The sequence below is a fragment of the Rhinolophus sinicus genome, chromosome 13, assembly GCF_057876585.1.
Source record: "Rhinolophus sinicus isolate RSI-liver-muscle chromosome 13, RSI-T2T, whole genome shotgun sequence".
NCBI classification, from domain to species: Eukaryota; Metazoa; Chordata; class Mammalia; order Chiroptera; family Rhinolophidae; genus Rhinolophus; species Rhinolophus sinicus.
In genome coordinates this window covers 37,888,757-37,908,566 of record NC_142513.1, presented here as the reverse complement: position 1 = coordinate 37,908,566, position 19,810 = coordinate 37,888,757, and the positions used below count along the sequence as shown (strand labels likewise).

Genomic DNA, 19,810 nt, shown 5'->3' with positions numbered 1-19,810 from the left:
ATAATTGTATGGTCTAGTGAAATTGCTTAGGAAAGCAGACAAATGTTTGCAATCATTGAATCCAATATAATTCCTCTCAACAAATGAAGTTCAGGTTATTGTTTGCTTAATTATTTGGCTTCCTTATGAGTAGTGTATGTTGATCATTGAATAATGTGTCTTTATATTTTTGAAAGCATTTCATTTCAGTGCTATATTGAATGCAAAAATATGGTTTGACAGAACTGTGAAACAAAGTTATCTTAAATAAATCTTTTCTCCACAGATTTTCAGGTACTTGCAGAACATTTTGGACCACAGTTAGGTTTGGCTTTAATATTTGTTGATGTGGCTCTTTGCTAAAGTTTAACAAATCTCACAGATGTGTAGGGCAGGGGATATTTTTTCTTGACCTTGATGTTGAGAAGGCATTTTTAGTTGTATTATTTCATCCCAGCTTTGGATGTATTTATTACGTTATCAAATTATTTTATGTACCCAAACTTTACAAGCACATTATTACTTCAGCAATTGTACTCAGACTGTGAATATGATCAGGAACATAATGTGTTGGACTTCAGAATTTAAAACTGGTTCTTCATGGGATTCTCATTGACAAGACTTGGAAGTAATGAAATAGTATTTTTTTTTTAACTCATAGTTAAGAATATGTCTAAAGGATATACTTTAGATATATTTCTATTTCCTAATGGATGCACATTTTAAAATAGAGGTAAAAATACAAGGTGAGAGAAACAATACTACTTCATGGATTAAAATCCCAGGGAAAAATGATTAATCTACTATGTACTCAGAATTGCACTATGCAAAGAAATCCAGAAATAAACAAGGCAAAATTTTTACTTTTTAGCATCTAAATGATACTACTCAGCATTCTGCTAATTCTTTTAGCAGAAAGAAATGGCAAGGGAAGAGAACACCTTTAAAAAAGTCTGCATCAATATCTATTTTCTTAGCTATTGTGCTGTATATTGACGAACAAATATAGACATATTGAAAGCAACACTTTATTGGCCTGGACAAAAAGCACATATGATCCTTTTCTAGTCTTTCTTTTGTTTTCCTTAAACATAAAAATTAGTGGCTAAATGAGGAGCAAAAATCCTTAAATTTTCTATTGTGAAGCTAGAGCAAAACTGAAAGCAAGCTTGGTATCTTTCTCTTCTTTATTTCTCGGGTTGGTAGCAGACCTTGGTGGTTACTTTGGCTAAAAAACTACCTAGGATTTTCTGGTCAAGATGGCAGAGTAGGTAAATGCTGTACTTGTCTCCTCTCATGACCACATGTAAATTACAACTAAACTACACAACACTCATCATTATGAATTGCCTGAAGTCTAGCTGAACAAAGTCCTACAATTAAGGATATGAAGAACAAGCCATGTTGAGACTGGTAGGAGGGGCAGAAATGAAGAATGGGATGGTCCCACATCTGCATGTGACTATTAAAAACAAGAGGGATATCTCAGCTGCAGAAGTCAAGTCACCCCTGGAGACGAAAGGGGTCCCAGCCCCACACCAGGCTCTCTAGAGTTCCAGTGCTGGGGAGAGGAGTCCCCACAAATTCTGACTATGAAAACTAGTAGAGATTGTGACTGAGTGAGACAGAGGGTGGTTGCATTCTCAGGTGCTCCACTTAAATGGCCCCCACACAGACTCACTTGTTGATGAACTCACTTGCTCTGAGCTCCAGCACTAGGGGAGCAGCTCAAAAGACGCCAGGGACATACAGAGAGAAACTCAATTGTCTGGCTTCTGGGCAAGGGTTAGAGGGGCAACTTTCTCCCAGCTTGAGGAACTGGTGAAAGCCATTGTTTCTTTGCTGAGCCTTTCCCCATCCTGGCATACAGATGCAGGTTTCTATGTCTGAGTTTCTATCAATCTGGCTAACACCATTTGTTCACGCTGCCCTGGTGATTCCAAGATCTCGCTTCACCCAAGCCACTTTCAGGGACTTTTTCATACAAATGGCCTGTCTTGGCTCATGCTGTGGACTTTCCTATAATCTCTCAAAGGCTCACAAAACCCAAACAAACAGCATCTGGCTTTGACATGTCCCATACTTCTGGCTCAACAGCCCTAAGCCCAGCACTAGCAACAGCCAGACTTGGTTTGCAGCTTGGCCTCTTAAGGCACCTCCAAGGCCAGCTCAGGCACTTGCCCTCTGCAGTAGGCTCATGCCAGGTAGCCCTGGGCAGGACACAGGCTATGGCTGAAATAGGCCTATAGCAAGTCCTCTTCTGGGATGCCCTGGGCCTGATACACCTAATGGCCAGGTTCTGACTGAGCTGGAGCATTACCTGGCTACCTCCAAGGACAACTCATCCAAAGGGCAGACTCAGCAGGCACCACAGTCCTGATAAAGCAAATCCTGCTCTGTATGGTTAGCTTATGCACCACAGCTCCTCCACCATAGTCATGGCCAGTCCTCACAACCAATCAGCCTGAGGGTTAATTTCTCCCATCGACATGCAAACAGCAGCCAAGCCTCAACTACAACAGGAGGTTACACACAACCCACACCAGGGACAAACTTGGAGCACCCAGCTCTGGTGACCAGGGAAACTGTGCTACTGGGCCCAGTCTGCTAAGACCAGGAGATGTGTAGTAGCATTAGCTACTACATACAAAAAAAACACAAGATTACTCAACCCAGCAAAGCTATCATTTACACTCGAAGGACAGATAAAGAGCTTCCCAGACAAGAATAAGCTTAAGGAGTTCATCACCACCAAACCAATACCACAAGGAACCATAGAGGGATTTCTTTAAGACAAAAAATCAAAATAAAAAATATGAGTCGTAAAATGGCAATAAGTGCATACCTATCAAGAATTACTTTAAATGTAAATGGATTAAATGCTCCAACAAAAGAAAAGGTGGCTGAGTGGATAAGAAAAGAAGACACTGATATATGCTGCCTACAAGAGATTCACTTCAGATAGTAAGACACACACAGACATAAAGTAAAAGGATAGAAAAAGATATGTCATGAAAATGGAAACAAACAAACAAAAAGCTGGCATAGCAATACTTATACCAGACAAAACAGACTTTAAGGAGTGGGCGGTTAGCTCAGTTGGTTAGAACGTGATGCTTTTAACAAAAATGTTGCCGGTTCGATTCCCACATGGGCCACTGTGAGCTGCGCCCTCCACAACTAGATTGAAACAACTACTTGACTTGGAGATGATGGGTCCTGGAAAAACACATTTAAAATAAATTTTAAAAAAAATAGACTTTAAAACAAAGGCTATAACAAAGACAAAGTGTCCAATAATCCCATTTTTGGCTACTGTCAATACACCTTGCATTTAACCTTGATGAGAAGACAGAGTAAAGATACAGGAGATTTATGATCTTCAGTTTTCCTGCTATCTTCTGTTGGTCTTCACAGGCAGGACAGATGGTTAACCCTACCAGGTGAAGACAGATGGCTACCAGGACTCTTACAATGGGCAATGAAGGGGGAATGGATGCCTCTTTTGTTTAAAGTAGGTGCTATTTTGAGGAGAAAAAACAATGATTAGAATCACCAGTGCATGATCTCCTTCCTTATTACCCAACCCATCTTATTTTATTCTCTTTTGGAAACATCACTCAACACTTCAAGAATTAGCATGTTAAAGATCATCTGAAGTAAGTGTAAGAATAAGAAAATCTTAGCCTAACCTAGTGGTCCTAAGGAGTCTCTCTGAACCAAACAATGGCTTCTAAGTTTCTGTTCCTCAGTTCTCTTTCCCAGTCCAAGCCTTTTAAGCATCTTTATTTCTGCGGCAGTTTCCATTATGTGTTTATCTCTGAGTAATCATGGGGCAATATCTTTAATCATAGAAAAGGAGAAATCAACAGACTTAGAAGAAAATATACAAATGAAAGGAAAACAATTGGCCATAAGGGGTATGATCATGGACCAGAGATGGACTGCAGAAAAAAACAGTATCATATACTGCACCAGAGTTTTCTTTATCTCAAATGTGCACATATGTGGTTTGTGTCCTCTTCAGCCAGAATACAATGGTCTTGAGTTTCAGTAAATATCTAGCTCAGCATTTTTTCTCCAGTACCTGACTCATTAAGTGTCTGTTAAATAACAAAACTATTTTTTATTTTTGCCCTTTTTACTAGAAACTTTTTGAAATTTGAATATTTATTTATTTATTTATTTTAAATTTATTGCGGTGACAATTGTTAGTAAAATTACATAGATTTCAGGTGTACAATTCTATATTACATATCTATAAATCCCATTGTGTGTTCACAACCCGAGTCACTTCTCCTTCCATCACCATATATTTGATCCCCCTTACCCTCATCTTCCACCCCCTCCCCCTTACCCTCTGGTAACCACTAAACTATTGTCTGTATCTATGAGTTTTTATTTCTCATTTGTTTGTCTTGTTCTTTTGTTGTTTTTGGTTTATATACCACATATCAGTGAAATTATATGGTTCTCTGCTTTTTCTGTCCGACTTATTTCGCTTAGCATTATAGTCTCAAGATCCATCCATGTTGTCACAAATGGTCCAATTTCATCTTTTCTTACCGCCGAGTAGTATTCCATTGTGTATATATACCACAAATTCTTTATCCATTCATCTATCAATAGACATAATGGTTGTTTCCATGTCTTGGCCACTGTAAATAAAGCTGCAATGAACATTGGAGCACACAAGTCTTTATGTATAAATGTTTTCAGTTTTTTTGGGTAGATACCCAGGAGAGGGATTGCTGGGACATATGGTAATTCTATTTGTAATTTTTTGAGGACACTTCACACTGCCTTCCATAGTGGCTGCACCAGTCTGCATTCCCACCAACAGTGGATGAGGGTTCCTTTTTCTCCACAGCCTCTCCAACACTATTTGTCTTGTTGATGGTAGCCATTCTGACTAGGGTGAGGTGATATCTCATTGTGGTTTTTATTTGCATTTCTCTGATGATTAGTGAGGTGAGCATTTTTTCATACGTCTATTTGCCATTTGTATGTCCTCTTTGGAGAAATGTCTCTTCAGGTCCTCTGCCCATTTCTCAACTGGGTTCTTTGTTTTCTTCTTGTTGAGTTGCATGAGTTCCTTGTATACTTTGGATATTAGCTCCTTATCAGAGGCACTGTTTGCAAAAATCTTCTCCCATTCAGTTGGTTGCCTTTTTATTTGTTGATGGTTTCTTTTGCTGTGCAGAAGCTTTTAAGTTTCATATAGTCCCATTCATTTATTTTAGCTTTTACTTCCCTTGCATTTGGAATCAAATTCATAAAATGCTCTTTGAACCCAAGGTCCATAAGTTTAGTACCTATGTTTTCTTCTAAGCAGTTTATTGTTTCAGGTCTTATGCTTAAGTCTTTGATCCATTTTGAATTAATTTTGGTACATGGTGACAGATAGCAGTCCAGTCTTATTCTTTTGCACGTGGCTATGCAATTCTGCCAGCACCATTTATTGAAGAGGCTCTCTTTTCTCCATTGTATGTTTTTTGCTTTTTTGTCAAAAATTACCTGTCCATAATTATGTTGTTTTATTTCTGGGTTCTCAATTCTATTCCATTGGTCTATGTGTCTGTTTTTCTGCCAATACCATGCTGTTTTGATTATTGTTGCCCTGTAGTACAAGCTGAAGTCAGGGAGTGTAGTACCTCCAGTGTTGTTCTTTTTTCTTAAGATTGCTTTGGCTATTTGGGGTCTTTTGTGGTTCTGAACAAATCTGATGACTTTTTGTTCTACTTCTTTAAAAAATGCCATTGAGATTTTGATGGGGATTGCATTAAATCTGTATATTGCTTTGGGTAATTTGGCCATTTTAACTATGTTGAAAATTAATGTGACAAAGAGCTGGTTCTTTGAAAATATTAACAAAATTGATAAACCCTTGGCTAGACTCACTAAGATAAAAAGAGAGAAGACTCTAATTAACAAAATCAGAAATGAAAAAGGGGAAGTTATCACGGACACCACAGAAATACAAAGGATCATCTGAAAATAGTATGAAGGACTATATGCCACCAAATTCAATAACCTAGAAGAAATGGACAAGTTCTTAGAAACATATAGCCTTCCTAGGCTGAACCATGAAGAACTGGAAAATCTAAACAGACCAATCACCAGTAATGAAATTGAATCAGTCATCCAAAACCTTCCCAAAAGCAAAAGTCTGGGATCAGATGGCTTCACTAGTGAATTCTACCAACCTTCAAATAGAATCTAATACCTGTCCTACTGAAACTCTTCCAAAAAATTGAAGAAGAGACAGTACTCCCTAACTCATTTTATGAGGCCAACATTACCCTGATACCAAAACCTGGTAAGGACAGCACAAAAAAAGAAAACTACAGACCAATATCTCTGATGAACACAGATGCAAAAATCCTGCACAAAATTCTAGCAAATTGAATATAACAATGCATTAAAAATATTATTCATCATGACCAAGTAGAGTTCATCCCCGGGGCACAAGGATGGTTCAACATCCACAAATCCATCAATGTGATACATCACATAAACAAAATAAAGGACAAAAATCATATGACTATATCAATTGATGCAGAAAAAGCATTTGACAAGATACAACATCCAGGGGCCGGCCCGGTGGCTCAGGCGGTTAGAGCTCCGTGCTCCTAACTCCGAAGGCTGCCGGTTCGATTCCCACATGGGCCAGTGGGCTCTCAACCACAAGGTTGCCAGTTCAATTCCTCGAGTCCCGCAAGGGATGGTGGGCTCTGCCCCCTGCAACTAAGATTGAACACGGCACCTTGAGCTGAGCTGCCGCTGAGCTCCCGGATGGCTCAGTTGGTTGGAGCCTGTCCTCTCAACCACAAGGTTGCCGGTTTGACTCCCGCAAGGGATGGTGGGCTGCGCCCCCTGCAACTAGCAACGGCAACTGGACCTGGAGCTGAGCTGTGCCCTCCACAACTAAGACTGCAAGAACAACAACTTGAAGCTGAACAGAACCCTCCACAACTAAGATTGGAAGGACAACAATTTGACCATTGTTCCCCAATAAAATCCTGTTCCCCTTCCCCAATAAAATCTTTAAAAAAAAAAAAAAGATACAACATCCATTTATGATTAAAACACTTAATAAAATAGGTATAGAAGGAAAATACCTTAACATAATAAAGGCCGTATATGACAAACCCTCCACTAATCTCATAATTAACGGTGAAAAACTGAAGCCCTTTGCTCTTCGTTCAGGAACACGACAGGGCTGTCCCCTATCACCTCTGCTTTTCAACATAGTGTTGGAAGTCCTTGCCAGAGCAATCAGGCAAGAGAAAGAAATAAAAGGCATCCAAATTGGGAATGAAGAAGTTAAATTGTCACTGTTTGCAGATGACATGATGCTATATATAGAAAACCCTAAAGACTCCACCAAAAAGCCATTAGAAATAATGAACAAATACAGTAAAGATGCCAGCTAAAAAATCAATGTACAAAAGTCCATTGCATTCCTATATACTAACAATGAAATCTCAGAAAAAGAAATACAAAAAACAATTCCTTTTGCAATTGCAGCAAAAAGAATAAAATACCTAGGAATAAACTTAACCAAGGATGTGAAAGACCTATATGTTGAAAGCTACAAGACATTTTTAAAAGAAATTGAAGAAGAAACAAAGAAATGGAAATACATTCCAGGCTTATGTATTGGAAGTATTTATTTATTTTCAATTAAAGTTTATTGGGGTGGCAATTGTTCGTAAAGTTACATAGTAGTGAACTTTTTATTTTTATACATTCAGAAAAGTGAAACCTGTCAATGCATTTTCACAAATAAATCACATTTATTTAAGCAGCCCCAAGATCAAGAAACAGATCCGCACCCCAGACCCCTCCCCAGCAAACCTGCTTTCTGACTTTTCACCATTCCCTGGTTAACTGCTGTCATGATTTCTAACACTCTGGACTGGCAGATGAAACAGGCATGATCCTTGCCCATGAGCTTTCCAAGGACATACCTGGGCATTGAATTGATACAGCTAGGCTCAAGGCTGTTATGACACAGAAAAGAGAGCTTCTCCCTTTGATAGGGGTGCCAGCTTCTATTACAGACTCTTTGAGAATGCTTGGCACTGGCTGGCAGTATAGGCAGCTTGGATCTTACTGTGAGAGCAAAGATAAAGTGGATTTCAGAGCAGAATTTCCACTCCAGGGAATGTGAGATCCCCTGGGTTGAGGCATTAAAGGAAAATTGCCTGTGACCTGTCAGTTGGTGATCTGTTGGGGAGCCTGTTTCATCTACATTGCTAATTAAAGCCCAAATTAAACCAAATCAAATGTTCACATAAGGAGCCCCACAAGAATGAGTTTACAAATTCCATCAGCTCAAAAGAAGCCTCATGTGTAAATTCCTAAATCACATGCTTGACCCTCTTTACATCTACTTTCCTTCAAGAGTCCTGGGGAAGAGGCTATGAAGCCTTCAGTGTATAGTGTGCAACTTGCCTGGATTATTAATTTCCCTCTCAGTGAATTGCACAAGGAAAATCAGAGTCTACCCAATTGAATGAGTGTGTAGAAATATGGAGATGGTAACAAAATTTGAAGAGGGAGGATTCAGTGATGACCAAAGTTCCTGTTGTGAAAATAGGAAGTGGGAACACTGGAAATGCTGCTGTTTTGTGCCTAAGATGATAAGTTTGGTTGCAGGACAGTTGAATTTAAACTGCCAGGGAGGGTAGAAAATGAGATCTGAAGTACAAGAACAAGGTAAAGATAAGAGCTGAAAAAAGAAAAATGAGGGGTCATGAGCATTAAGAAGATAGTTGAAGCATGGTGGTAAATTAGGTCAATGTGAGAAAATATAAGGTGAGAAGAGGAGCAGAGATGGTCCCACGGCTGCAACCACGCATGGATACTGAGAAGCCACTTTCTATTGTAAGCTGATCACTTGCTGGCCTACTCATTTTCCCATTCATAATATGGGGACATGGAAACCTCCTTAGAGTATGTGGGTTCACCAGTAGAAATCTTCCATAAATGACTCCTTAAATTGCTTGGTTTCTTTCTATCTATGATAGGCCAAAATATGTTCTCAGATAATCAGAACTCCTCACACAATAATGCAGGAAAAGACAGCCAGTAAAGAGTGATCTTCTGTTTACTCTGCTCCCAGCCCTATAAAGGGTTTATTTATAATGCACAAGATAAAGGAGCAGAGAGTCCCTGGTGCCACTCAGCCAAGGATCCATTTGGCCTATCTCAATACATTAAATGATTTTATTTCAAAATTCTCTGCTTACCCTCTTTTAAGGCCTACCCAGTGGGCCCAAATATGGTAGCAGAAGTTGAAAGGTATGTTTCCAGGAAAACTCACCCTGGAGTCTCTCTCCAGCTGCTGCTTGTGGTGTAGGCTGCGTCTTCTCTTGGCCTTCGCAAGGCCATTGTGATAAAAGTGGTACAGGCTTTCAGTGAAGGGAAGCTGTGAAGAGTCAAACAAACACATGATATGGTTAGCTTCTGGGGCTAGCCCTGGAACAGGGACACTAAAGTGGGAGCTGCATGATGAGGCTCCATGGGAGGGGATGTATATGACAAAACCACTGATAAGCTTGTATCAGACCTGGTCTTCTATTTCCCCATCACTGCACTGTTTCCCTTTTTCTCTACCTTTTCTTATATAGTGCCCATTCCCCTTCCCTCCCCAAATACCTTCTATTCTTTCCTCCATTTCTTTAGTTTCTATTCATCTTTTGATCTCCTGTTCTCCTCCATGGAGCCTTGCCTTTGAACTCATACCCACACCAAATTCTCAATTCTCCTCTTTTAGACTAGTGTTTACATGACATGTTGAGTTGCTCCAGGATTGTGTTGTGACCTAGTTCTGTCTTCATAGCTAGACTGTATATAAGACATATACAAAGCACATAATGAAATGGAAAATGTAACTTCTACCTCCTCAGTATTACATCAAATGAAAATGCTAATCAAAAGACAAAGTTATTAACAGAGTAGATGAAAATACCCAACCCTATGACTCAACTATATGCTATCTGCAAGAGATGCACTTTAGATTCAAATATATAAATAAGTTGAAAGTAAAAGGATGTGAAAAAATATACTGTACAAACAGTAACCATAAGAGAGGAGGATTGACTATATATGTCTTTGACAAAATTGATTTTAAGGTAAAAATGTTTACTAGAGACAGGAATAACCTTTAATGGAGACTTTAATAGCTCATTTTCAATAATGTATGGAACAAGTAAGCAGATCAGAAAGTAAGTTGAACACTTAAACAAAACTATAAACCAACTAACCTAACAGACTTCTATAGAACACCCAAGAACATCAGAATACATATTCTTCTCATGTACAAATAGAACATTTTCTGGGATGGATCATAAGCTAGGCCATAAAACAAGCTTCAATAAATTTAGAAGGAATAAAATAACACAAAGTATGTTATCTAATCATAATTTCTAATTACATTAAAATTAATAACAAGGTAAATTGGGAAATTCATAAATATGTAGATATTAAACAATATACTCCTAAATAATCAATGAGTCAGAGAAGAAATCCCATTGAATATTAGAAAATACTTTGAGTTGATTGAAAAAAAACCCAAAACCCATAGAATCAAAAACTTGTAGGATGCAGTTTAAGTAATACTTAGGGAGAAATTCATAGCTATAAATACCCATGAAAAACATCTCAAATCAATAAACTAATTTTGAACCTTATGAAAAAGAAAAACAAACTAAACCTAAAGTAAACAGCAGGGAGAGAATTAGAAAAATTAGGAGATTCAAATTGGGATAAATGATTTGGGAAAACAATAGAAAAAATAAGCAAAACCAAAAGTTATTTTTTGAAAAGTTCATTAAAATAAATAAACCTCTAAAAATACTGACCAAGAAGAGAAGACTCAAATGAGTGAAATCAGTACTGAAAGAGGAGACATTACTACACAATCACAGAGTATATTAGGAAATACTACAAATACAAATAATAGTATGCTAACAAATTAGATCAAATTGGTGAAATAGATAAATTCCTAGAAAGACATAAACTTCCAAAATGTATTCAGAAGTATAGAAAATTTGTTAAGTAGAGATTGTATTAGTAATTTAAAAACTTTTTACAAAATAAAGTCCAAGCCCAGATGTCTTTACTAGTGAACTCTATTAAATATTTACAGAATTTATACAAATTCCTCCTCAGAAAATCTTTTAGAAAAGTAGATTAAAGAACACTTCCCAACTCATTCATAGAGGCTAATATTAACCTTGTACAAAAACCAGACAAAGATATCATAAGAAAACTACAGATGACTGTTCCTTACAAATATAAAATTAAATCCAGCATCATATAAAGAGAATTATATACCATGACTAAGTGGAATTTATCTCAGGAATGCAAATTTCTTTTAACAGTTGAAAATCAATGAATGTAATAACCATAATAATGGAGTAAAGGACAAAACATGACCATCTTGATGAATGCAAGAAAATCATTTGGCAAAATCCAACAATATTTTATGATAAAAAATGGAAAAACTTAGAATGGAAGGGAATATCCTGTATCTGATAAATGTATATAAAAATCCATAGCTAACAGATTTAATAGTGAAAGGCTTAATGCTTTCCTCTTAAGATCAGGGCAAGATGAGGATGTCTGCGCCTGCCACTTATATTCAACAGTGTATTGGAGGTTCTAGGCAGGATAATTAGGTAAGAAAAAAATGAAGTAATGGCATCCATTTTGAAAAGGAAGAAAAAAATATCTCTATATGCAGAAGATATTATCTTGTACATAGAAATTCTTGAAAAATCCACATACACACAAAAAACTATTAGAATTAACAAATGACTTCAGCATGGTTGCCATATATATAATTAACATACAAAAATTGTTTTTGTGTATGCTAGAATGACCAATTGAAAAATAAAGAACTCATACAATTCAACAACAAAAAATAAACAATCCAATTAAAAAAGGGTTAGAGGACCTGAACAGACACTTCTTCAAGGAAGACATACAAACGGCCAACAGATACATGAAAAAAATGTTCAACTTCACTAGTTATTAGGGAAATGCAAATCAAACGACAATGAGATACCACCTCACACTGTTAGAATTGGCTGTTATTAACAAGACAAGTAATAACAAGTGTTGGAGAGGTTGTGGAGAAAAAGGAACCCTCATACACTGCTGCTGGGAATGTAAATTGGTACAGCCACTATGGAAAACAGTATGGAGTTTCCTCAAAAAATTAAGAATAGAATTGCTGTAAGTCCCAGCAATCCCTTTTCTGGAGATTGCCCTTTCAGATTACCCCAAAAGTCTGAAAACAATTATCTGTAAATATATATGATGTCGGACAATTAAGTTCACAAACTTGTTACAATGATGTTGCTAACCTTTTTTGATATCAGAGAGATTATTCATTATGAATTTGTACCAACTGGACAAACAGTTAACCAAGTTTACTATTTGGAAGTGCTGAAAGGCTAAGTGAAAAAGTTCCACAACCTGAACTTTCCCCCAACAATTCATGGCTCTTGCATCACAATAATGCAACAGCTCACAAGGCTCTGTCTGTGAGGGAGTTTGTAGCCAGTAAATAACTGTATTGGAACACCCTCCCTACTCACCTGATCTGGCCCCCAATGATTTCTTTGTTTACCTGAAGGTAAAGGGAATATTGAAAGGAAGACATTTTGATGACATTCAGTGAGAGAGAGACATCAAGGGTAGTACGATGACAGCTCTGATGGCCATTCCAGAAAGAGTTCCAAAATTGCTTTAAAGACTGGCATTGGTGCATAGCTCCCCAAGGGGAGTACTTTGAAGGTGACCATAGTTATATTCAACAATGAGTTATATAATACTTTTTCTAGGTTGAGTTCCCAAACTTAATTGTCAGTCCTCATATGAACCCCTATGTTAATTGCAGCATTATTTACAGTGGCCAAGACATGGAAACAACCAAGGTGTCCTCCCACAGATGACTAGATAAAGAAGATGTGGTACATATATACAACCAAATATTACTCAGCCCTAAGAAAAGATGAAATACTGCCATTTGCAACAACATGAATGGATCTTGAGATTATCATGCTAAGTGAAATAAGTCAGACAGAAAAAGTTGAGAACCATATGACTTCAGTGATATTTGGGATATAAAACTGAAAGCAACAAATGAACAACAGAAACAAACAAAGAAGAAAAAACTCATAGACACAGACAAAAGTTTAGTGGTTACCAGAGGGTAACAGGGGAGGGGAATGGTAGAAGAATGTAAAGGGAGTCATGTATATGGTGATGGAAGGAGAACTTACTTTGGGTGGTGAACACACAATGCAATATATAGATGATTATTATAGACTATACACTTGAAACCTACATAATTTTACTAACCAATATCAATCCAATAAATTTAATTAAATTTAAAAAGAGTAGAATTAAGACAACAATTCCATTTATAATAACATCAAATAAATAAAATACTTGAGAATAAACTTAACAAAGGAAGTACAGGATCCGTACACTACATCATTGAACAAAACATCATTGATAGACATTTAAAAATATCTAAATAAATGGAAAGACATCTTATATTCATGGATTTGTAAGATGGCAATTCTCCCTAATTTTGTGGATTCTAAAATTCATATGGAAACCTTAAAATTCATAAAAGGACCCAGAATAGCTAAAACAATCTTGAAAAAGAAGAACAAAGTTGGAGAACTCACACTTTCCAATTTCAAAACTTATTAAAAAAACTACAATAATCAAGGCATTATGGTACCAGCATAAGGAAAGACATATAGTTCAGTGGAATAAAATTGAGAGCTCAGAAATAATTTATAATAATCAATTTATGGTTAGTTGATCTTAACAGATGTTATGAAAACTCAATGAGAAAGGATAGTCTTTTCAACAAATAGTACTTGGGCAACTTAATATCCACATGAAAAATAATAAATTAGGATCTCTATCTCATACCATATGCAAAATTTAACTCAAAATGATTTATAGCCCTAAATGTAAAGGAAAAAAAACACACATATAATATTTAAAATAAAACATAGGAGTAACTTCATGACTTTAGGCTAAGTACTGATTTCTTAGATATGACACCAAAAGCACAAAGGACAAAAGAAAAAAAATGCATGCTGAATAATATTCTATTGCCTGTATATACCACATTTTGTTTATCCATTTAACTATTGATGGACACTTGGGTTTCTTCCATCTTTTGGCTATTATGAATAATGCTGCATGGGTGTGCCTGTGCGATATTTTTGCAGCATATTTTTAAGTCTAATATTACTTCCAAATTGAAACTTTACAATGTTAAATGTTTTGAAAGTCCTTAAATGCATCATATATTTACTAATTTTAATCCAGAAGCCCTACCACTTCCTATTGTCACATACTGAGGTCATTTCACATGGTTATGTTACCTGCTTCATTTTATAGAGAAAGACATCGTGGCTCAGGGAGGAGCAGGACTTGCCCAGTTAAGGGGGAGATCTCAGGAAAAATCCCAGGTCTCCTGACTGTATTTCCAGCACACTTGCCATCCCATTGCTTCTGTTGCATCTCATTGTATGTCCCATCCCCCTTTGTAACAATGGCTATGAATCCAAGAGATTGAAGGCTGGAATTCTTGACAAAGATGAGTGTGACTCAAGGACAACCAGGTTGGTGAGTGACATACCCCCTGCTGTGTTGGGGCCCAATACATCTAAATAGAGCTAATTGGTCTCATGGAGCTGAAATTGGAAATTGGCAATAAAGAAGTAAACTGACTGATCACAGACTTAGAAAATTAACATGTTGACATTGGTTATTTTTCTGAGCCCTCTTTGCCTCTTGTCTTTGAAATGTGATATATAGATGATGTATTACAGAATTGTACACTTGAAACCTATGTAACTTTACTAACAATTGTCACCCCAATAAACTTGAATTAAAAACAACAACAAAAAAAACCTATGTCCCCAAATACTCACCTGAGTGTCCCAGTAAGAAGCCTCTTATAATTGGCAGCATTTTATATTTCAAATGTTTTCTTCATTTACACACACACACACACACACACACACACACACACACACCCTCCTTTCCTTCTTTTATACCATCACCTTTTTCTCTTAAGGCAAAAATTTGCATGGTTCCAGAAAGAAGGACAAAAAAGGATGTGAAAGAAGAATTCACAGCTAATTGTCAGCTTGAAAGTTCAGGCTGGGTGACAGTATAATAATGTTGCTAACTTAGACTTGCAGTTTTAAAAAAATTCTCATTATGCCTCAAACTTTTATAAATCCCAGCAGCACTTCTCATTGCCTCTCTTCCTTCCCTCTTGCTTCCTTTTCCCACTGATAACCATGGCTCCAAGTTGAAGCTCCTCTCTGAACCCACACATTCCCTTTCCTTAATAGCATGGAACCCAGGGAACTGGCAACCAACTGAGAACAGATAAAACAGTGTGTTAAATCCTCACCGAGCCCCATTTCTACTTTCCCATAGACCAGACTTCTTTTCCCTTAGGCAATCCCTGGATGCTCCAGAATGTCTGTGAACATGGCCTCCACCATAAATTTTGTGCCTTTATGCATTAACTTGTTTCAGGAGAGCCCACTACTTACAGATTCTCAAATGGGTCCAGAAACCCCAAACAGTTAAGACTCTCTAGTTCACATGCATCATTTTTACTTTGGCAGTTTTGTTTGCATTTGCTCATTGTCTGATTTTCATGATGCTCAGTCAAGCTTAGTTGGGAGTCTGGTTTGATAGAACATTGGATGTTATTCCATGTATAAAGATTTAAACACTTTTATTTTCAAGAGGGCTGCTATCAAGAAATTTCAGGAACAAAAACTGGAAAACAAAACAACACATTAAGGATTAAAAAACTGGCTCAGCTTATAATTGCTTGTCAATTTCATTTTGGGCCTTGAATTTTACAGATGGGCGAGGCTCTGCGTTTAACTGACATTCCCCAAGACCATTTTGATGTCCCTGGATTGCATGCAATCTCTTTTGAGTGAGGAACTGCACTCTGAAATAAGGATGGGAGAAAGGGAACTGGAGGATGGGGTACGAGGCTCTGCCCTACAGGTATTTATAGACCAATGATGAAACACACAAACAAGAAAACTATATTATGCAATTGACAGAAACATAACATTACAGAAATAAAGAATAGAAATAGAGATCATGACTATGAATTAGGCAGTGGGAAGCAGGAAAAGGAGAGAAGAAGAAGCAGGCTCTGAACTTCTATGGGAGAGGCAATGTTAGTCAGGTGATTTAGATAGCATTAAAAGTCCTCTTTTTGGGCCAGATGGTTCCTGCTCAGCCCTGTCCTAAACCTCGTGTGTGTGTGTGTGTGTGTGTGTGTGTGTGTGTGTGTGTGTGTTGAATGCTTAATCGCATGAAAGTACAATTATGTCTGGAAGGGGTAGCACCCTAAGCCATGGCCTTTAAATGCCTCAACAGAGATTTGCTGACAGGATGGAAGTTTCTAGAACTAGAAAGAAAGACAGGATAATTAAGAGAGGCAGGAAAGAGGGGAACCAAAGGCATGTCCTGACTATATGACAACCATGCCTCAGCCTGAACAATTTCTTGTTTGTGGGTTCTAGATGCTCCCCTGTACTGACTTGCCATTTTCCCATAATTGAAGTTCCTCCTCCTTAAAGGCTGAACTTAAGATCACACATCTCAGCTATTTGAATCCTCTCACTTTTTCCTGTCTTGCTTTGGAAAGAGAGATGGATACAAAATGAGTCTGGAGAATAACAGGTAAAACCGTTTCCTCTCCTGTTCAAGACTTCATTTATCTTTTACCTCCACAGGACCAATATTAATTACCTCTGCTGTTAGGCTCTCAGGTGTTCACAAAGAAGCTTAGAGAACGTTATCGGTGGCTGAACATAGGAGAGATAGGTAAACTCATGCAGAGAGGCTGCTGCTCTGATGCCTGAGGAGCCCCAGGGGTCCTCATTAAGGTTCTCTACAAATGGAGAAAGCCTCAAGTCATTTGAGTTTCAGTCATGTATCACCATGACAATGTGTGTTACAAACCACAAAAAATCTCAGTGGCATCGAACAACAACCATTTATTTAGCTCACATTTCATGGGTCAGAAATATAGGCTCCATGAATGGTTGTTCAGGTCTTGGCTGCGCTACCTTGTGCATTTGTAGTCTCCTGCAGTTTGTCTAGTTTGGTTCTTCTTCTGAGGGTCAGTAGGCTGTTAGCTAGGGCACCTCAGTTCTCCTCCACATGGTCTCACATTCTCTAGAAGACCCTCCCAGGCTTGTTCTCATGGATGAGGCAGGACTTCAACAGTAAATCTAACAGTGCAAGGGACTAAACGGGAATGTTCAAGGCCTCTTGAGTCCCAGGTTTGGAACAGGCATGTCAGCACTTCTGCCATATTCTTTTAGCCACAGCAAGTCAGAGGCTAGCCCAGAGTCACAGTCGGGAGGATTTCAAACTTCCAGGGCAATATAGGAAGGTAATATAGGAAGGCCAATAATTGGGCCATCGATAAATCAACCTACCACACTTAGAGTGCACCAAAAAGCCCACCCTGAAGATACATCAAAGACTGACTCCCAGCATGTATAAAGGTGCTGGCTGATGCCTTGGAACGTTCTGATTGCCATCTTCCCCTAGAAGGTAGGACATGAAGCCAATGTTTTCAGATCTGCTATATGGAATAACTGACGCGTGAGGGAAGCTATCCTTAGTGTGAGGCCAAATACTAGAATATTGCCAGTTGCCAGCAAAAAACCACCCAAAAAACCAACCAAAGAATAGTTCCATTTGTAAATTCACATTGCCACAATATGCCAGGCTCTTCAAAAACACAATCCCATTTACTCATCATATCAGTCCTACAAGGTGGGTATCATCTCCATTTTAAGAATGAGGAGACAGAGGTTCAGAGAAGTTTATTTGAATCCAGTCCCAGCTGACTTTGAAGCCCATGATCTTTGTCCTTCATTTCACTCTTCTAAAATTTCTTTCCTACGTGGGAAATGTTTCCCTGCAGGTCAATTAGAGGATGGACCCTGCATGTTACTGACATCTGCCCAGAGACTATTACTGATTTCCTGGATTATGTGCAAGGCAAGCTGATCCAGCAAGAATTCTGATGCTTACAAACAGACAGGTTTGAGTGCCAATTTTAGAGCAAAGGAAGAAAGAAGCACAACTTCCAGAGTGATTTTATTTCTTAATTAACAACAAACAGTGAATGGATTTAACCTAATACTTGGATTAAATATCTATTCCCATCATGAAATAAAAAACTTTTTTTTTTTTCCCCCCAGGCAGACCTATATATTAGCTCTGAAGCCACAGCTGCCATCCAGGGCAAAGATTGTAGAGGATAGTCTGATTGACAGCCCAAGATGATGAGGGGACAGACCACACTCCTTAGTTACACTTTTGGATGGGAAGGAACCAACCAGCTTCCACAGTACAAAGAGGAAGTGCCTTTCATCCAGGTATTTTCTGGTGAACATCTTACATTTACTAGCCTACTCTTCAAACGCGAACCCTAAACTTCCCTTGGTCCATACTTTTCAGATTAGATCTTTACATTCTCATTTTTACACTTGTGATTTAATAACAAAGGGTGGTAATTATTCTAAGTGCTCTGATCATCTGTCTTGTTTTGTTCGCATTGTCAACCAACTAACAGAATATCCCCAGTTAACACCAGCAGAGTCACTCCAATCCATAGCTAAGTGGACCATGCACTCTTTAGAATAAGGAAAAGCTTTTTCCTTATGGGAAGATTCATACACAAGACTGCTTTTGCATGTAGTATTAGGGATCAGAAGAATCTCATGCTTAAAAAATTTGAGCCACTGACATGTTACATAAATCTTCATCTTTCAAAATTATCCTGGTATTTCAGAAAGAACACTCTCTGGAGATAAACTTAGAAACAACTAAACTGAAAGCTCCATGAAGACATGCCTGTTTTTCTCACAAGCATCTAGAACATAGCATGAGCTTCATAAATATTTGTTGAATGAATAAAAAAATCAGGAGTTTCTAGATTTTAGAGAGTCAATACGTAGCTGTGTGCCTAAGTGTAGATGATTAAATCTCTGGGTGTGGCATTCTTTTGGCATTAGTAAAACATTTAATGCTTTGGGGGTCAAGCAGGAAATATAAATATGTGAGTTAGGTATAGGACAATAAGGAGTGTGGTATAGGACAATAAGTATGTGAAGCAGGTATAGGGCAATAAGGGGCTTGTGGTAAACTGGAGCGAGTATATGCTCTCCTCAAGACAAACAGATTGAAGCACAGTGCTGGTCAAGCAAAATCCAATTTGTGAGCCAGTGAGTGATGCATATTGTACCTTCTAGCTCTGAACAGTTGAGGACTCTAATAAGTGCTTGACCAAAGGCCCATTATAAAAGGGTTTGAACTTGTAGAAACTCATGGGAAGCAGAAATACCATTAGGTATTCCAGGGGAAAAAAATGTCTGTTTGATTACAGACATATCTGAGACTGTCTGTTATTTTTGTCTGTAGTTGGGCCCACGCTCTCTGGAGCAGCTGTGAAAGACAAGAGAGATTAATCACTACCAAACATCAGCTCTGGCATTGAGGTTCTCTCTAAATGATAAAGGAGAAGATAGGGTGAAAAGTGGAAGCCTGTGAAATCACTTGCTGGTTTCTTCACAAGGAAGCTGTCTCTTCAAAACCTGGAATAACCCAGAAGAAGGCTGCAGTTGGCCAAGTTGGTATCAAATATGATTTGTTAATGGGGCTTTATTGGTGCCATAATAAATTTTACATAGATAATAAGGTCTGAGAAAAGGAATTC

At 37.9% G+C, this 19,810-nt stretch overlaps 1 protein-coding gene across 1 annotated transcript in view; it reads right to left on the bottom strand.

The window, feature by feature from the left end:
* The window catches only part of PCSK2 (proprotein convertase subtilisin/kexin type 2), a 294,040-nt gene that overhangs the window by 231,894 nt on the left and 42,336 nt on the right, over positions 1-19,810 (bottom strand). Inside the window, exon 2 of the mRNA XM_019756643.3 lies at positions 9,311-9,415. Coding sequence (XP_019612202.1) covers positions 9,311-9,415 — 105 coding nt within the window. The remainder of the gene's footprint in view (positions 1-9,310; positions 9,416-19,810) is intronic.